Source organism: Cyprinus carpio, chromosome B22, assembly GCF_018340385.1.
Source record: "Cyprinus carpio isolate SPL01 chromosome B22, ASM1834038v1, whole genome shotgun sequence".
Lineage (NCBI taxonomy): Eukaryota > Metazoa > Chordata > Actinopteri > Cypriniformes > Cyprinidae > Cyprinus > Cyprinus carpio.
This window is the reverse complement of record NC_056618.1, coordinates 3,835,045-3,851,331: the sequence shown is the minus strand read 5'-3', so window position 1 is coordinate 3,851,331 and position 16,287 is coordinate 3,835,045. Positions and strand designations below refer to the sequence as shown.

The 16,287-nt window shown below is 41.8% G+C and overlaps 2 protein-coding genes, 2 long non-coding RNA genes and 1 pseudogene across 4 annotated transcripts in view; 2 read left to right on the top strand and 3 right to left on the bottom strand.

Moving 5' to 3' along the window:
- The window catches only part of LOC109064427, a 195,802-nt pseudogene that overhangs the window by 85,030 nt on the left and 94,485 nt on the right, over positions 1-16,287 (bottom strand).
- LOC109075252 (cryptochrome-1) overlaps positions 1-16,287 on the top strand; it is a 198,361-nt gene that overhangs the window by 101,813 nt on the left and 80,261 nt on the right.
- On the bottom strand, positions 2,112-3,241 carry LOC122141560. The gene is made up of 3 exons (XR_006157910.1): positions 2,883-3,241; positions 2,666-2,789; positions 2,112-2,498 (listed from the first exon to the last, which is right to left on the bottom strand). It is a non-coding gene; the product is annotated as an uncharacterized LOC122141560 (long non-coding RNA).
- LOC109058213 lies at positions 3,395-8,053 on the bottom strand. The gene is made up of 4 exons (XR_006157909.1): positions 7,837-8,053; positions 7,154-7,254; positions 4,366-4,498; positions 3,395-4,034 (listed from the first exon to the last, which is right to left on the bottom strand). It is a non-coding gene; the product is annotated as an uncharacterized LOC109058213 (long non-coding RNA).
- On the top strand, positions 10,960-15,967 carry LOC109087058 (G-protein coupled receptor 37-like 1). Its single transcript, XM_019101317.2, has 2 exons — positions 10,960-11,757; positions 14,171-15,967. The coding sequence occupies exons 1-2, from the start codon at positions 11,161-11,163 to the stop codon at positions 15,071-15,073; spliced, it is 1,500 nt and encodes a 499-aa protein (XP_018956862.2). The 5' UTR covers positions 10,960-11,160; the 3' UTR covers positions 15,074-15,967.

Here is a 16,287-nt window from a genome sequence, read left to right as displayed (position 1 = left end):
GGGAAGAACCTATTAAATTCGAAAGTGCTTTCCATATTTGGATCAACTTAGGTTACATTTGTGAACGCACATTTTCTGTCGCGCGTCTTATCTTACAATCGCAACTTCATTGTGCTGTTACTCCTTTCGAGCCGAATTTCACAAAATTGGTCAGCCGACAGCATCAGGTGTTTTATTTATGGGGAATTATTTATACATTTCAATGAATGTAATCGATTAGATATCATAATATTTAGGCTATCCTATTATAAATCAGGTTGGTTTGTATTGGTGACGTAATATGTAAATGATATGCGTGCGGACCCGTGAGACTTGCATTTGGACCATATTGCGGCCCGGTGGGAAAAAAAGAGGTTGAGATTGAGAACCCCTGAGCTAATAGGTGCGTTCGACTTCATGCAGCACTGCGCAGACCGATCGCAATCTGACTTGAAGCAGTGCATGCCAGTTAATAATTTTGTTCGACTTGGTGCCGACGCCACATGACTGTCACGTGTGGCATCAAAGTACCGCGAGAGCGTTTCGAGAGCAGCCGGCTGACTCAGCCGTCGCAGTAGGCTTGTTTGAGATGCGCCTCGCCTCGCCTGAAATGTAGGCGAGAGTAGGCGGCTGCTGGTCAGTGAGGGGGAGAAGGGTCTGGGCTGCAGACTTGCACTTGCCAGAGCCATAGAGAGAGAGAGTTGCGACAACGGAAGTTCGAAATGTTTGGTTGTCACGTGATTCATGTAGACTTCCGATAGTTCCAGGAAGTCTGTTGGCGGCCATTCAAACTGATAGAGTAGAGTGACAGAACTGCAAATTTCTGGTAATAAGAAGTCAATAAATGCATTTATTTTATATATTTATACAACACACCGACATATGTATGTAGCATGGGTATGTAGTTACAGCGATGTTGTTTTTAAAATATCAAATCAGGTAATTTTTTGAGGATTAGTGTTCAATTACCGTTATTTTAAAAACTTAACTTTCAGGCTAACGTTAAGTGGTATAAACACGGGTTGCTGTTGCCTTTTTTGGTATGTTACATATTGTTCTTTTTTTCACTGATCTCATGTTGACTAATGTCATATTGATGACTTTCAGGTAGTACAGAGACGGGCTGGTGACAGGTGATTTTCAGATCGCACCGCACTATGGGTCAATTAACTATTAGTAGCAGTAATTAGCATGTTAAATAAATGTAAAATGAAGCTTACTGTTTACAATTCTTACAATTACATAGTAATATTATTATGTATTATAGATATTATATATCTAATGTATAATTCTTACAATATTTATTCATATACAATATATTCAGGTTTAAAACAACTTAAGCATACTCATATATAAACATGTACACTGCCATTCAAAAGTAATGATGCTGAAAATTCAGCTTGGCATCACAGGAGTAAATTACATTTTAAAATAGAAAACAGTTATTTAAAATTGTAATTATATATTATGAGATTACTTTTTCTTTGTATTTTTATTCGAATAAATGCAATTAACTATTTACAGCAATTCATGAATACATTTATAATAAATTTAATAGCATGCCAAGCATTTTGTATGTGTCCTTTCTTTCATGTTGTCCTTTCATAGTCTCCACCATGGTTTGCTGTGCTGCATGGGGATGCTCCACTCGGTCAGAGAAAGGTGTGCGGATGTATGGCTTCCCCGCTGATATGGAGAGGAGAAAAAAAAAAAAATGGTTGGCTCAAGTCAGCAGGAGCAATCTAAATTTAAATAAAAATTACAACAACAAAAAATTGTTAGGTAATTATACTTAAATTTATTTGCACTTTTTTACATTGACAATGTTTTACTAGAAATAAGGAACAAGCAAAGCCTTGCAAAACCCAGGGAGCTGAGACTCATGGTGAGACATTGCAGGGAGTCATCAGTGTTACCTTTAACTGTGCACCACCATGTGATATGTACTGTATGTGGGTAGACAAAAAAAAAAGGTGTGTGTGGAAACTAAACTGAAACCAAATACACTCTGCAGGCACATTTTGAGGCAAACCAATTTGTCATGACCAAAAAATTCAAGAGTAGGCTGAGACCAGATGCTATTTCCACAATCTTTGTGCATCGTCCTGTGGTCAAAAAGAGGAGGGTCCTGCTCCACGATGCACCCCTAGACCTTTAAACATACAGCAAATCGCTGCTGATCACAGCTATAGTATTACAGGTGATACATATATAATAAGTACAAACTCGTACTAGTTGAAGTAATATTTCTAATTTTGAAGTGATGTGACATTGCAATATTTAAAATTAGCAATACCATGTATTCTGCCTCTATCAGTTTCAAAGGTTGAGGAAAAAAATAATGAGGACACTCAGAGAAGGGAAAGTGACAGTGAAGAAATAGAGGACATGGCTAGAGACAGGGACAGGTGACACTACCCAGTCAGCCAGCAGCAAGTCAGTCAGCAGCAAGTCAGTCAGCAGCAAGTCAGTCAGCAGCCAGTCAGCATTCCAGTGAACCATCAGCCAGTTACCTGGGTCTATTAAAAAATTAAAGAGACAAGAAAAAAATATCAAAAAATGCAAAGGCAGCATTAAGAAAAATAAAGACTGAAAATGCAGCTCTCAAAAAAACAATTAAAATTAGGGACAACATTTTAAAGAAAATTTTATCAAAAGACCAAATTATGGCATTAGGAAAACGAACCACAAAAGGTATGAAATGGAGCAATGAAACAATTAAGAAGGCATTAAAAATTTGCTTTGCAGCTGGTCCAACTGGTTACAAGACCCTACAGGAATTGCAGATTCCCTTGCCAGGGATCAGAACCCTGCAAAGAAGGATGGAATGTATCAAATTTGAGCCTGGTGTATTGACAGAGGTATTTGATTTTTTAAAACTGAAGGTAGATGGGTTGGCAGACCTTGAAAGGGAGTGTGTGCTGTCCTTGGATGAAATGGCAATCACTCCAAGTGTGGAGCTGCACATGCTCACAGGCAAACTCTATGGTGATGTCACTTTGCCAGGACACACAGGAGTAGCAACACATGCTTATGTGTTTATGTTGGCTGCAAACACAACTCGGTGGAAACAAGTAGTGGCATATCATTACAGTGGCAATTCTACCAATGGAGCAGAATACAAGCCAATAATTACAGAATTAATAGAGAGGGCAACATCCATAGTGCTACATGTGCTTGCTGTCACCACCGAGATGGGTAGCCCTAACCAGGCCATGTGGAAATCCTTTGGGGTCGACCACACTAAAACACCTGTGCCACATCCAACAACACCGGATAGGCATCTCCATTTCATGCCTGATGTCCCACATCTGGTGAAAAATTTAAAAAGCCCCCTTCCCCGTACACATGTTAAAAAAACCACAGAAAATGTTTAACAAAAAAGACCAACCACCCAACAACGATTCTCCAGTGGTCCCTATTAAGGACTTATTGTCCTTTCAAGAAGGGATGGCATTAAAAGTAGCTCCCCATCTATCAGCTGCAGCCATCGAGCCAAGCCACTTTGAAAAAATGAAGGCTGGTCCTGCTCTAAATGTATTTAGTAAGGCAACAAGTGCTGGCCTGAAGTATATGGTGCAGCAAGAAAACCGCCCTCTCTCCTACCTGACTACAGCGTGGTTCCTGGAGCAAGTGGATCATTGGTTTGATCTAATGTCATCTCGCCATTTAATTACAGCACTGAGCAGGGTCAAAATAGAGGAGTATAAAAAAAGGCCATAATCTTTCTACAGGATATCATCCATCTATTCCATGGGATGAAGATTGGTCATAAGGGAGTTTGGAAGCCTGTTCAAAAAGGCGTGATAATGGCAACCAAATCAGTTTTGGGCATACAGGAAGAGATGCTGACACGAGGACACAGGTTTGTGTTAACTTCGAAGTTCACACAAGACTGCCTTGAAAATACATTCAGCTGTGTGAGGTCTAAAAATCCCATACCAACTCCAGTCGAATTCCATCATACACTGAGAATCATATCAGTAGGGCAGTTCCTCACCACCATCAGGTCTGGGAGCTACCAGGAAGATGACAGTAGCTTTTTGGCAGACTTCCTGGACACAGTGAAACAAAATGTTCATCAGTCAGAGGTGGAACAGCTGATGGTGGAGAACAGAACAGCACCTGACCTCACAAAAACAACAGAGAGAAATTATTCTCTTCCATCTTGCAGGCTACATTGTCCACAAGTTAATCAGATTTGCCAGCATCTGTGGAAAATGCAAAACTGCAACACGGCAAAATGATGACAATCCTGCTGGAGATAACAGCATCTTAGTAAACTTAAAAGAATTCAAGGCAGGTGCTCTTTGTCGTCCCTCCCAAGAAGCCTATGACTTCACCCAACAAATTGAGAAACTATTTAGGTTCAAGACTAGTTCCTACCTCATGGAGCTCCCCAATGCAGTGGATGTGTTGGAGAAGGAAGCTCAGTCACTCTCCAGCAGCCTTACATCATGCTGTGGAGTAGAAGGAAAAATCTCCAAAAGATTTATACAGCTGAGGTTGAGAATTGAGGCTAAAAAAAATACAAAATGACAGAAAAAAACAACACTTAAACGATGGACATCTTGGAAGCAAGAGCCAATCTAAAAAGAGGAAAAGGACCAACAGTAGCCAAGCTTCAACATCCAACAACCAGCAAACAGGTCCTCCACCTACTAGTGCCAGCCAACACTAATCCTCCACCTACCAGTCCAGCCCTCAGCCGACATCACTGCTCCTCCACCTACCAGCACCCAGCCAACACTAATCCTCCACCTACCAGTCCAGCCCTCAGCCGACATCACTCCTCCTCCATCTACCAGCACCCAACCAACACTAATCCTCCACCTACCAGTCCAGCCCTCAGCCGACATCACAGCTCCTCCACCTACCAGCACCCAGCCAACACTAATCCTCCACCTACCAGTTCAGCCCTCAGCCACATCACTGCTCCTCCACCTACCAGCACCCAGCCAACACTAATCCTCCACCTACCAGTCCAGCCCTCAGCCAACATCACTGCTCCTCCACCTACCAGCACCCAACCAACACTAATCCTCCACCTACCAGTCCAGCCCTCAGCCAACATCACTGCTCCTCCATCTACCAGCACCCAGCCAACACTAATCCTCCACCTACCAGTCCAGCCCTCAGCCAACATCACTGCTCCTCCACCTACCAGCACCCAACCAACACTAATCCTCCACCTACCAGTCCAGCCCTCAGCCAACATCACTGCTCCTCCATCTACCAGCACCCAACCAACACTAATCCTCCACCTACCAGCACCCAGCCAACACTAATCCTCCACATACCAGTCCAGCCCTCAGCCAACATCACTGCTCCTCCATCTACCAGCACCCAACCAACACTAATCCTCCACCTACCAGTCCAGCCCACAGCCAACATCACTGCTCCTCCACCTACCAGCACCCAACCAACACTAATCCTCCACCTACCAGCACCCAGCCAACACTAATCCTCCACATACCAGTCCAGCCCTCAGCCAACATCACCTGCTCCTCCATCTACCAGCACCCAACCAACACTAATCCTCCACCTACCAGTCCAGCCCTCAGCCAACATCACTGCTCCTCCATCTACCAGCACCCAACCAACACTAATCCTCCACCTACCAGCACCCAGCCAACAATAATCCTCCACCTACCAGTCCAGCCCTCAGCCAACATCACTGCTCCTCCACCTACCAGCACCCAGCCAACACTAATCCTCCACCTACCAGCACCCAGCCAACACTAATCCTCCACCTACCAGCACCCAGCCAACACTAATCCTCCACCTACCAGTCCAGCCCTCAGCCAACATCACTGCTCCTCCACCTACCAGCACCCAGCCAACACTAATCCTCCACCTACCAGCACCCAGCCAACACTAATCCTCCACCTACCAGTCCAGCCCTCAGCCGACATCACTGCTCCTCCATCTACCAGCACCCAACCAACACTAATCCTCCACCTACCAGTCCAGCCCTCAGCCGACATCACTGCTCCTCCACCTACCAGCACCCAGCCAACACTAATCCTCCACCTACCAGTCCAGCCCTCAGCCAACATCACTGCTCCTCCACCTACCAGCACCCAGCCAACACTAATCCTCCACCTACCAGTCCAGCCCTCAGCCAACATCACTGCTCCTCCACCTACCAGCACCCAGCCAACACTAATCCTCCACCTACCAGTCCAGCCCTCAGCCAACATCACTGCTCCTCCACCTACCAGCACCCAACCAACACTAATCCTCCACCTACCAGTCCAGCCCTCAGCCAACATCACTGCTCCTCCATCTACCAGCACCCAACCAACACTAATCCTCCACCTACCAGCACCCAGCCAACACTAATCCTTCACCTACCAGTCCAGCCCTCAGCCAACATCACTGCTCCTCCATCTACCAGCACCCAACCAACACTAATCCTCCACCTACCAGTCCAGCCCTCAGCCAACATCATTGCTCCTCCATCTACCAGCACCCAACCAACACTAATCCTCCACCTACCAGTCCAGCCCTCAGCCCAACATCACTGCTCCTCCATCTACCAGCACCCAACCAACACTAATCCTCCACCTACCAGTCCAGCCCTCAGCCAACATCACTGCTCCTCCATCTACCAGCACCCAACCAACACTAATCCTCCACCTACCAGCACCCAGCCAACAATAATCCTCCACCTACCAGTCCAGCCCTCAGCCAACATCACTGCTCCTCCACCTACCAGCACCCAGCCAACACTAATCCTCCACCTACCAGCACCCAGCCAACACTAATCCTCCACCTACCAGCACCCAGCCAACACTAATCCTCCACCTACCAGTCCAGCCCTCAGCCAACATCACTGCTCCTCCACCTACCAGCACCCAGCCAACACTAATCCTCCACCTACCAGCACCCAGCCAACACTAATCCTCCACCTACCAGCACCCAGCCAACACTAATCCTCCACCTACCAGTCCAGCCCTCAGCCGACATCACTGCTCCTCCATCTACCAGCACCCAGCCAACATCACTGACCCACAACCTATAACATCATTGGTCCTCACTGCAGTATGATTCCTTAAATTATTATTTATAATATATATTTCATGTTTAGTTTAGTATGATTCCTTATATAAAACAGCAGTACAATACACATTTAGCACACTACTTTATTGCTGGCTTATCTGAAACATACCTTTTGTTTTCATTCTCACCATGGTCCCCTCAGCACTCCTGACCTGCATCATCACTGATGCTCCATCACAGAACAGTCCTGTGGCACCACTAATCCTCCACCTACCAGCACCCACAGTATGTTACAGTATGTTACTTTTATACACTAACAAGTTTAAGTATATAATACAGTAGTATTATATAATATAGACAGGTAATAGTCAATGAATCACAATGCCTAAAAACACTCCACCCATGTTTTTGCAAACTCAATTCACTCTAAATTTATATCAATAGGGTGCATTTTATTATTAAGTAATTTAATACGTGTAATAAGGAACAAACTTTATAACCTCATTTTTACCACTTCCACTCACCGCTGTCAAACGCGGTCAAACGTTATATTGAACTAGTAACGTTAGCTAACTTTCCCCACCCTGCAAAAAAAAAATATGTTTAGACTCCTTTTCTCTAATTCCAAACATGATGGATGAAACTGAATTAAGAGAACAGATTTTACATTTAATAGTGTGTTCGTTACTAACTTTATTCAGCTCCAATCCTAGCCTAATCTGTAAGTTATCTGATAACATCCCTTAAATCTACTCATTTAATAAGTAATAATCTACTAGACGGTTTTAATTTATAATTTATTATTATTTAGATGTACTGATAATATACAATCTTATTATTTAAAAGTCTTACCTTTTAAAATTGCGTCGCAAACGGTTTGTTCTGCTGCATCTCTACGGCGCGGCATCGGTTTGCTGCTACTTCCGGGAACTATTGAGAGACTCCACAAGCCGCCATTGCTGTAAAAAAAGCGTTCCATTGGAGTCAATGGAGTTGTCGCAACTCTCTCTCTCTCTGGCACTTGCATTCTCAGACTTGCACTCTCAGACACTTGTGCTTCCGCTAGCGACATCACTTGCAGTCTTTATTTTTTTATTTTGTTCTATTTATTGATAACTTTTTGTTTGAATCTCTCAAAATTTTACAACAGTAGCCAGGTGGTGAAGACAAGAAAAAAGAAACTAAATTACAACGTCACTTGCAATCAATACAAATCGTGCATGTTTCCAATGGAGACAAGAAGCTGTGGTGGTGATTAAATGATTAAAACTAAATTAGTAGGCCTACTACTATAACCTACAGGGTCCTGCAAGAAAAAGACAAGACCGGCAAATCCATGGCCACAGAACAGCAGAACATGAACGCAATGCACAAAGTCTTTCATTTTCCTCCTGTAGAAAAAAACAAACACTTAATATGGCATAATGTATTAAGATACATTAAGTTCAATTAAAAGACCAAATTCGATATATAGTTATTATTTAATGTACTACAAGGCAAGCAGATGGCTATGAACACAATGCGTTTGCTTAGTCCTCCCATACAGCAAAACGCTTAATGTGGCCTAATAACAGACTAAGATGATAAAGACAATTCAGTAGGCCTAGCATATATGTCTTGTTGTTGACTCAACGTATATACAGACCAGCAAATATGAACGTGCATTATGAAATGCATTAAGTGATTTTAAAAGGATCAACTCCGTACAGGCAAGCAGACGAGTAAAGAACGCAGTGCGTTAAATTGTACATTAAACGTTTTCCTCCTATAGAAAATCATTATAAATAAAACACATAATGTAGCTTAATGGACAAAGACAATGATATAAACGAGTTGTAGACAGTTTATTCTCTATGGAAAAATGCTTAACGCGAAACTTTGCATGTTGCGTTTATTCTGGGCTCACCTGCGTGCCTGTACATATAGACCCCTTAAAAGTTTGTAAACATTGCAACGTCTCCGGGTGGGCGGGGCTTAGCTGGAGGCAAAAAGAGGCGCGGACGCAATGTTGACAAGCGTAAACTAGCACGTTTTAGGAGGGATTTATTAAACATGGATGCAGAAGAAGGTTCGGAACTGTCCGAATTTGTACAGTTCACTGACTCTGCGGGACCGTGACAAAAAAATAATAATAAAAAAAGTTGGAGTTAGCATACATTTATCAATTAATTCAGTTGATCACTCAGTTCACTGACCAAACTGGTTATCTGACCAAAATATAATGACGAGTGGAATAACATTACAGTAGCCTAATTTATTTATTTATTTATTTTTAGCTAAGCCTGGTGTAGTTCTTGTAACTTGTTCTCATTGGAAACAGTTTTAACCAGGTTTTGGATATTTCCTAGACAACATATGAATTACTTTCGGGTGGTTTGGGGAATTTTGTCAAGGCTTATTGTCTAATGTAACCTATAGCTGGGCTAACTATGATTAGCAATGTGGATTATTTTAAGAGACCATTCAAAGGATGGCACACACATCTATCGCTGTATGTTTGTTTAACATTTAAGCTAGCTAGTGCGCTGAAGGTTGGCGACTTTTCACCTATAAAACATAAACTTGGTGATTTGTACTAGCTAAAACCAACACACCAGTACATATGCATAGATTATTTTACCTAATATGAAGTGTGCACTGCAAACACGAGCATTATTTATGATCGTCTCTGTCTAGTCTGTACGCCGTATTGCATTCAACCACAACTGTCTTCTTGATTTCTGTGAAGGAATGTCGGCCGGGATCCGGTGAAACTTTAGTTTTGAACCAAAAGTGCTGTTCCTTCTATTCTGGCAGCCAAAAACACAACAAGACGACATTTTAAAGTCAAAACCTCAAACTTTTAGCGCGCCTGCTATGAGTTCTTCCTTATGTTTTGCCTCCAGCTAGAGCGGTGACGTCACAGTGACGTAGGCGATTAAGGGGTCTATTAGTTATGTATTTTAATAATGTAGAGAAGCATTTGAGTTTGGCCTTTATCATCTTAGTCCATTATGCCACATTTTGCGGTATGTGAGGAAAATACTATATACATATTATATTCATTATATTAATGAAATGTACATTTAACTTGATATTTTAATAGCATCTTAATACATTAAGCCATGTTAAGTGTTTATGTTTTTCTACGGGAGGAAAACGCTTAGCGAGAGACTTTGCGCAAGCGTTCATATTCTGGTGTCCTGGCCACGGATTTGCCGGACTTGTCTTTTTCTTGCAAACAAATATATAAAGAAATTACAGGTTTAGAGCCAACAAATTTCCTCTGAGTGAAATTTAGCTAGCATGAAACACAAATTAAGTTTTATTTTCTCTTGAGAGCAGACAATCCAAAGAAAACATCTTTATAAGAGAAAGAGTAGTAACTTACAAAATGATATTGGATGAACACAAAAACACAACTATAAAGATAACTATAACAAGAAATATAACTACAAAGATTTAATAAAATCACTCTAACTCTAGAGAAGAGCGAAGTCCACAACAACTATAATAACTTTAGCTTGACTTAAAAGCTCAAATTTAAGAGTTTTCATTTGTGCCATTTCTCATCAATACACATCCATTTGTGTAATTTCAGAGTTTTTATAAAACTTAAAACTGAGGAAAAAAAAAGTGTACTTATGTTATGTTGTTAATAGGTTTGACAGCCCTGCTGACAAAAAATAAATAAAAAATAAACACACCACCACCACCACCAATATAAACCAGAGTAATGGTTTTACAGGTTATATTAGGAACTGTACTGGTTTTGGTAACTGTAATGGTTCCTGTTAGCCACCTGTTATTGGTGGCTTGTTAAAACCACTAAATCCTAGTGAAATTTGTCCCAAAACACTCGAGGAAACCATTTTTAATGATTTTAATGGTTAAAAGTTGATTGTTCGTAATGGTATTTGTAGTGGAAACCATTAGAATTTCTGTGATGGTTTCTTTAGTTTTTGTATTTTTTCAGCAGGGAGGCAGCGTCACATGGCAACATCTCAAAACTTTCCAGTTTTCTGTAAGCAAACAGTGTCGATTATGGTCCAGAAGGGGGCAGATTTGATCCTGGCGCGCTTCTTGAGTTCCCCGAAGAGCTGGAGGAGAAACTAGAGGAGCAGAACTTGTTGAGATGATCAGACTGGAGCTCTCGCTCATCCGCAGCACATCAGATCCGTTCAGCAGAGCGTCGCGATGATGCTGCGCGTTTTATTCGCTCTGATTGTGTTCGCCGGCTCCGTTCAGGCGGATAAACGCGCGGCGGAGATGAAGACGAGCCTGATGCAGTCCCCATCCTCATCCTCAGCGCTGGAGCTGAACGCCTCCGCAGCGCGTCGCGGCGATGATGAAGAAGATGATGGAGCTGAAGACGCGCGCGCGCCGAGAGTTCCGCGCGGCTCCAAACACAAGCAGCAGCGCGAGCGGAACGCGCACCGAACTCCGCGACCGCATCCCGACCCCGACGCGTTCTTCACCACGCCGCGAGCGTTCAACGGCTCGCTGCGCGTCCATAACCCGCTGTTCCCGCTCACGGAGGAGTCGTACCGCGCGTACGCCGTCATGCTGCTCGCGCTCATCGTGTTCTCCGTGGGCATTGTGGGTAATCTGGCGCTCATGTGCATCGTGTGGAACAACTATTACCTGAAGAACACGTGGAACTGCGCGCTGGCCAGCCTGGCCTTCTGGGACTTCACGGTGCTGTTCTTCTGTCTGCCAGTGGTCATCTTCAACGAGCTGACCAAGAGAAGACTGATGGGAGATCTGTCCTGCAGGATAGTGCCATACGTGGAGGTGTGTGACCAATCAAAAACACCAATCAGTCAATTAATTAGGCAACCAATCTGGACCACAAAACCAGACATAAGGGTCCATTTTTTTTTAAATGAGATGTATGCATCATCTGAAAGCTGAATAAATAATATCTCCATTGATGTATGGTTTGTTATGATCGGACAATATTTGTCTGAGATACAACTATTTAAAAATCTGGAATCTGAGGGAGCAAAAAAATCTAAATATTAAGAAAATCATCTTTAAAGTTGTTCAAATGAATTTCTTAGCAATGCATATTACTAATCAAACATTAAGTTTTGATGTGTTTACAAAAGGACATTTACAAAATATCTACATGGAACATGATCTTTACTTAATATCCTCATGATTTCTCTTTAAATTAAGTCCCATAAATGTCATTTTTTAAATGTTAAATGAAAAAGTTATTTTCCTGGGTTACACAAACATTAAGGGAACATTTCATTTTACAAAAATTATGGGAAGTTGCTTTTGAATGTTCTGAACTAGTAGCCTAACATTTAAAAATGTACAAACGTCCAGCATTCAGGGAACTTTCAGAAGTAACGTTCCCATAATGTTTGTAAAATGGTAAAATAGAACGTTGGAATAACCAAGAAAAAACTTTTTTTTTTTTTTAAACATTTAAAAACTGGATGGTTTGACCGTCTTGAGAACATTTAGAAAGAATACGTTATGGGAACATTAGCAAAACTTTCTTTGAACATATTTTTGTTAACGTTTTGAGAACATTATTAAACACCAGATGACGTTGCTATGATTGTTTTTCATAACTTTGAGAGAACGTGTCAGTCAGAGTCTATTGTTGGTAGTTTCTTGAGTTCATCTTCCAGCCTCCTCTTTACAGTCAGAGTCTATTGTTGGTAGTTTCTTGAGTTCATCTTCCAGCCTCCTCTTTACAGCACCAGCTCTCCTGATTGTCATGTAAACGAGATCTCCGGGTAATTAGCGGCACTAATTGGGCCTATTAGCGTGTTGAATGAGTGTTTAGAGTGTTTTTTTAAGGGCAGGATTGTCTGCGGAGAGTGTTTGACCCACTTTTGTGGCCCTAAAACATTTTATCATACAGTAGTAAATTAACATATTGGATTAGATGCAAAATCAAATCAGCATTCTGTATAATATGAACCGTCACTTGGGAACATCAGCCCTTATTTATATCACACTTACTGACTAGTGATGGTGTAAAATGGTACAATCGTGGTATATATATATATATATATATACCATAGTATTGAATGATTGCATATTCATATACCATGGTACTTAGATGGTTTTCCAATGTATTTCAAAAAATACCTTGGTACTACATAGTATATGCTCAAAAAAACAATCACAGTATCCAAAATCATGGTTTTACCATGGTATATGTCCAAAATCATGGTTTCAACAGAGTAGATGTAAAAAAAAAAAAAAAAAAAAAACATGGTATGACTATTGTATATGTCCCAAAAAAAATGGCATAACCATAGTACTGTAGTTGTAGATTTCCTAAAAACATGGTAGCAGCACCATAGTAAATATTCTCAAAGATGTGTTTTTACCTTTGTATATGTTCAAAAACATAGCATTACCATGATAGACATCCAAAAAGGAGTGGTATCACCATGGTAAATGTAAAGAAAAAGGTTTTACCATTGTACATGTCCAAAAACAATGTATCACCAGAGTAGATGTCCAAAAAACATGGTATGAACATTGTACATGTCCAAAAAACATGGTATGACCATAGTACTGTGGATGTAGTAGATTTAAAAAAAAAGAATACACAATTTATAATCATGGTAAATGTCCCCAGAAATGTGCTTTTACCATTGTACATGTTCAAAAACATGGCATCATCATAGTAGACGTTCAAAAAATATGATATCACCATGGTAAATGTATTAAAAAAAATGATGTCACCTTAGTAGACGTTCAAAAAATATGATATCACCATGGTAAATGTCTAAAAAAAACATGACGTCTCCTTAGTAGACGTCCATAAAAAAATGAGTAAGAAAAAAACTAGGTTTTACCATTATACATGACATCATAATCGTAAATGGTAAATGTCATAACATGTTATCATAATGGTAAATGTCAAAAATGTGATATCACAATAGTAAATGTAAAAAAATATGGAATTACCATAGTAGAGGTCAAAAGAAAAATATCACCATGGTAAATGTAAAAAAAAAAAATAATGTTTTACCATGGTACATATCTGAAAAACATAGAATGACCTTTATCTGTAAAAAAAAGTTTTACTATGGTACATGTAAAAAAAACACAATTTTACAATGCTCCACTCAAAAATGTAGTAGGCTAACACCATAGTTAACTGTATTGTACCATAGTTAAGTGTAGCCATAGTCATGTGATTTCATGTGTTTGTTGACGTGTCTTTCAGGTGACGTCTCTCAGCATGACCACGTTCACTCTGTGTGCGCTCAGCATTGACCGCTTTCATGCGGTGACCAGCGTTCAGCCGCGGCCGCAGCAGGTGGAGTCCTGTCAGTCCATCCTGGCCAAGCTGTCGGTGATCTGGGTGGGATCTCTGGTTCTGGCCTCTCCGGAGCTGCTGATGTGGCGTCTGGAGCAGGAGGTGTCTCCGCGCACGGGTCTGCCGGTGGACTCATGCGGTCAGCAGCCGTCCGTGACGCTGCCGGAGACCCTGTACTCGCTGGTGCTGACGTACCATCAGGCCAGAATGTGGTGGACCTTCGGATGTTTCTTTTGCTTGCCGCTGCTGTTCACTGGTGCGTGTCAGTTGCTCACACGGCACATTGCGGAAGAGAATGCCAAGAGCATTCGTCCATCGTCTTCGTTGTCTTCCGCATCTTCGTCTCCGAAGAAGCTGCGGCGAGAGCGTCAGCTGACCCATACTGTGGTGGCGCTGGCGTCTGTTTATGCCGTCTGCAGTTTGCCGGAAAACGTCTGGAACTTCGTTCTGGCTTACTCGGGCGTGGAGGTGGGCGTGGCCACGCGGGATCTCCTCGCTCTGATTGGCCAGTTCCTGTTGTTCGTGCGGGCGGGAGCGACGCCCATTCTGTTGCTCTGCATCTGTCGCTCTCTCGGCCAGGCGTTCATGGACTGCTGCTGCTGCTGTTGCGATGAGTGTCTTCTGGATCCTATGTCGTCGACGACATCATTGTCTTCGTCCACCAACGCTACGGCCGTCTCTACGTCCCTTTCCTCGCCCGTTTCCGTCCAGGAGGAGAAGCTGAAGATCGTGTCTGGAACGTCGCCCACGGTGTTCTTCGATAAAGTGAAGGATGGTCCAGCTGAGCTGATCATCGGCACGCCATGTTGATCTCGGAACATCTGCATCAGTGTCCATTAAAACTGTGAACGAATCCATCGTTAACACTCTTAAAGGGACAGTTCACACAAAAATTATAATTCTGTTGCCATTTAAATGTTCCAAACCAGAACACAATTTTTTTTAAATAAATTATCGCAATACTTTATTAAATTAAAAATATTATAAAATAAAAATTATATAAACCACAGAATTATCATGCCGTCACTCACCGCTGGATGAGGAGAGTTAAACGCAGAAACGCAATTTCCTGTTCCTTTGTCTACATCCAAACACAATCTTGTTTTCTCTTGATCATGTTTAGTGGTCTAAAATTCTCGATTAGTTGCTGTATTTCAGTCTGTAAGTCTGTTTTCTTTATAGATCCATCACTTCTACACAACAGAAATACAAATTGTGAACTTTATTGTATCTCAGTGGAATTAATAACTAATATTTTGTTTATCCATAAACATTGTACTGCTGGATGGACAGTTGCGGCAAACTTGAAAACGGCATATTTTTATGCACTTAATTAACTTCTATCTTTAAATTGTCAGGGGTTAAAAATGAAAGTACGGTTCGGAAAAGTGGAAATCGTTTTTTCAGATCAACCTTTATGAGTTTTAAAGAAGAAATATGTTTTATTGAGTTTGTCTCACATATCAAAGACTGTCTGAGTCGCTGCTGGAATTAAACGACTTGTGCCCTTTCACAAACTCTCAGCAGAGACAAACGACTCTACGAACTATGAGGAAATTCTGAAAAAACTTTGCAACTTTAACACATTAGATAGTAATGATTATAATAGCAAAGTGAACCGATGTAGATTGTTAGGATCAAATATTTTGTATTTCTTTTATTTTGTACTCTGTTGCAGCCAATAAAAGTTTCAAAGAGTCTGAATACGTCGCAAACTTTGTAGTCTCACACATAAACGCTTAAAGGATTTGTTCTTATGTGACCTGTCTGTGTGAAGGAATTGGACACACAGTTGAACTGTCACTTGGCCGTTCTGAAGTGATTTTCTTCCTACAGTAGATTCTCAGGAGGAGCCGTGGGGGCCCATAAGGGCCGTATTGTTCCCGAGCCGCGGCCCCCGCGCTGAATATCAATAGCGGCCCCTAAGCAGTTGCTAAGCGACTGTCACACGCCAGCTTTCGGCATTCAGACTCCAAACAGCGGCAGACCAGAAACAGACGCAACATTCTCTCGGATCGCCGGTC

Excerpts from the sequence above, each read along its gene's own strand:
- LOC109087058 (XM_019101317.2), top strand. The coding sequence starts at position 11,161 with ATGATGCTGCGCGTTTTATTCGCTCTGATTGTGTTCGCCGGCTCCGTT. Across the intron at positions 11,758-14,170 it reads GGATAGTGCCATACGTGGAG|GTGACGTCTCTCAGCATGAC; the intron begins GTGTGTGACCAA and ends CGTGTCTTTCAG.